The sequence below is a fragment of the Cebus imitator genome, unplaced genomic scaffold, assembly GCF_001604975.1.
Source record: "Cebus imitator isolate Cc_AM_T3 unplaced genomic scaffold, Cebus_imitator-1.0 Scaffold343, whole genome shotgun sequence".
Classification (NCBI taxonomy): domain Eukaryota; kingdom Metazoa; phylum Chordata; class Mammalia; order Primates; family Cebidae; genus Cebus; species Cebus imitator.
This window is the reverse complement of record NW_016107658.1, coordinates 787,350-789,879: the sequence shown is the minus strand read 5'-3', so window position 1 is coordinate 789,879 and position 2,530 is coordinate 787,350. Positions and strand designations below refer to the sequence as shown.

Below are 2,530 nucleotides of genomic sequence, written 5' to 3'. Positions count from 1 at the left end.
CCTGTTGCTAGGACGTGTGAGCATAATAGACTTAAAGCCTCTCCTGTGTCTCCTCTTGTGGCTGTACCTGACCCACTATCTGATAAAAGAATAGAAAACATTATATAGTAGCTTTAACAGCCATATTTTTCTAAGAAGGAGGCTTCTCTAAAGTGTTTGATTAAGAAGAATTAAAAATACCAGCTAACAACGCTTTTACTAAGTTACACATCCATAGGCCTTTAGAGTACTAAAACATAATCTAAATTGGTGGGCAAGTACCCAAGAACTACTCCAGGGTTGATGAAATCACAGACCAGAGAATGTTAAATATAGAGTCAGTTTTCAATATCCACTTTATTATGCTACATATTAGATTTTGGAGCTTTCTGCCTCCACACTACACAGCACAATTATAGGTATTGAGTCTCTTTGAAAAGCTCCTTTCCCTTAGGGTCTCTCCAATAACCAATTCTTCCTCCATGAGTGAGTTAATTGGTGCTATTGCTCCTAGGGATAATGACATTTTCTTTTTTTTTTTGAGATGGAGTCTCGCTCTGTCACCCAGGCTGGAGTGCAGTGACACGATTTCAGCTCACTGTAACCTCTGCCTCCCAGGTTCAAGCAATTCTCCAGCCTCAGCTTCCTGAGTAGCTGGGATTACAGGTGCCCAACACCAGGGATAACTACATTTTCAAGGAGCATTCGAGAGGCCTTAAAGCCAAGAAAATCCAAAGGAATTAATCTCATATGATCACTCAGTCATCCTGTATTCACTTCATGGCTTACTCTGCTTTTTAAAAACCTCGACTGTTTTTGGTTTTAATCCTTGACTATCTTATGAATCCAGAAGTCTTAGAAATAGCTAAAAATAGTAGCATCTCTGAGCAAATACACAGACCCCAATGTAAAATTATTACCAGCTGCTAAAAAAAGCTCATTTGTTACCACACCATAAGCAGAATCAGATGGAGGACACAAGACTATAAACTAGAGCCAAGGCTGACAGCAATAGGAAGAAACAGTCCAGATCCAGGAATTGAGAGTGGTCAAACCCAAGCAAACAGGCATGATAGAAAGGGAATCTGAAAACTAAGGTTAAGTCTGCCTCAGCTGGGTGCAGTGGCTCACGCCTGTAATCCCAGCACTTTTGGAGGTCAAGGCAGGTGGATTACTTGAGGTCAGGAGTTTGGAACCAGCCTGGCCAGCATGGTGAAACCCCGTCTCTTCTAAAAATACAAAAATTAGCTGGGCATGGTGGCACATGCTTGTAATTCTAGCTACTGGGGAAGCTGAGGCATGAGAATTGCTTGAATCCAGGAGGTAGAGGTTGCAGTGAGCCAAGATCATGCCATTGCACTCCAGCCTGGGCAAGAGCAAGACTCCATCTCAAAAAAAAAAATCTACCTCAGACCAGAGGCCTATTACATTCTTCCTATTCACAAACCAAAGATTGGTTTCCACTGTAATGCTCCCAGGGTCTGTAATGTAGCAATATGCCAAACCTAAAAGTTTCTGAAACTTCAGCCTAAACAAATAGCCTGCAGTCTTTTAGGAGGCTGCTCATCGAGTGAAGAGGAGCACCAGCTCACAGTGTGGGGTGTGGGGGAACAAATCCACAGGTACAGCTTGCTGCAGGACAAAGGGCTCACCTAAGAGCTTCTTAGCAGGGTTTGGAGGACAGCACAGCCTGTAGAAACAGAACACAGCATCAGTTACTAGGAATAAAAGAACCCACAGGAACACAACTGCTTAAAATAGAGGCCCTTCCACTGTGTTCCCACAAGCTCCCTGTGCTTCTCCTATACAGCATTTATTTTATTTAATATAACTATTTTTCTTCACCATCTTCCTTACTGAATTATAATCTTTTTAAGGGTAGAAATAAGGTAAACACTGCTTAATATTCATCTCTGCGTTCCCAGTATGTGGCACAGAATAAGGGTTCAATACGTATTTGGTGAACAGAGCTGAAGGGCCTGTATGTTTATAAGGCCTTAAGATACATAACCTCCAAAGTGTTCTAAAAAGGGTTGTACCAATTTACATCCAAAACAGGAAAGCAGAAGAGTAAATGTTTGCCTGGATAACATTCAATACAGTCATGTATCACTTAACGACAGGGGTACATTCTGAAAACTGCACTGTTAGGCAATTTCTTCACTGTGTAAACATAATAGAGCATACTTACACATATCTAGATGACAGAGCCTACTACACACCTAGGTTATACGTTAAAGCCTGTTTCTCCTCAGCTACAAATCTGTACAGCATGTTACTATACTGAATACTGTAGACAACTGTAATACAATGATAAGTATTTATATATCTAAACATTAAAAAGTAAAAATGTAGGCCGGGCGCGGTGGCTCATGCCAATAATCCCAGCACTTTGGGAGGCCGAGGAGGGTGGATCACGAGGTCAAGAGATCGAGACCATCCTGGTCAACAAGGTGAAACCCTGTCTCTACTAAAAATACAAAAATTAGCTGGGCATGATGGTGCATGCCTGTAGTCCCAGCTACTCGGGAGGCTGAGGCAGGAGAATTGC

At 41.9% G+C, this 2,530-nt stretch overlaps 1 protein-coding gene across 1 annotated transcript in view; it reads right to left on the bottom strand.

The window, feature by feature from the left end:
* Positions 1 to 315: 315 nt before the first annotated feature.
* The window catches only part of TRMT2B (tRNA methyltransferase 2 homolog B), a 45,681-nt gene continuing 43,466 nt past the window's right edge, over positions 316 to 2,530 (bottom strand). The window contains 1 exon segment of the mRNA XM_017505860.2: positions 316 to 1,669. Within this exon segment, the coding sequence (XP_017361349.1) occupies positions 1,543 to 1,669 (127 nt within the window). The 3' untranslated portion in view covers positions 316 to 1,542.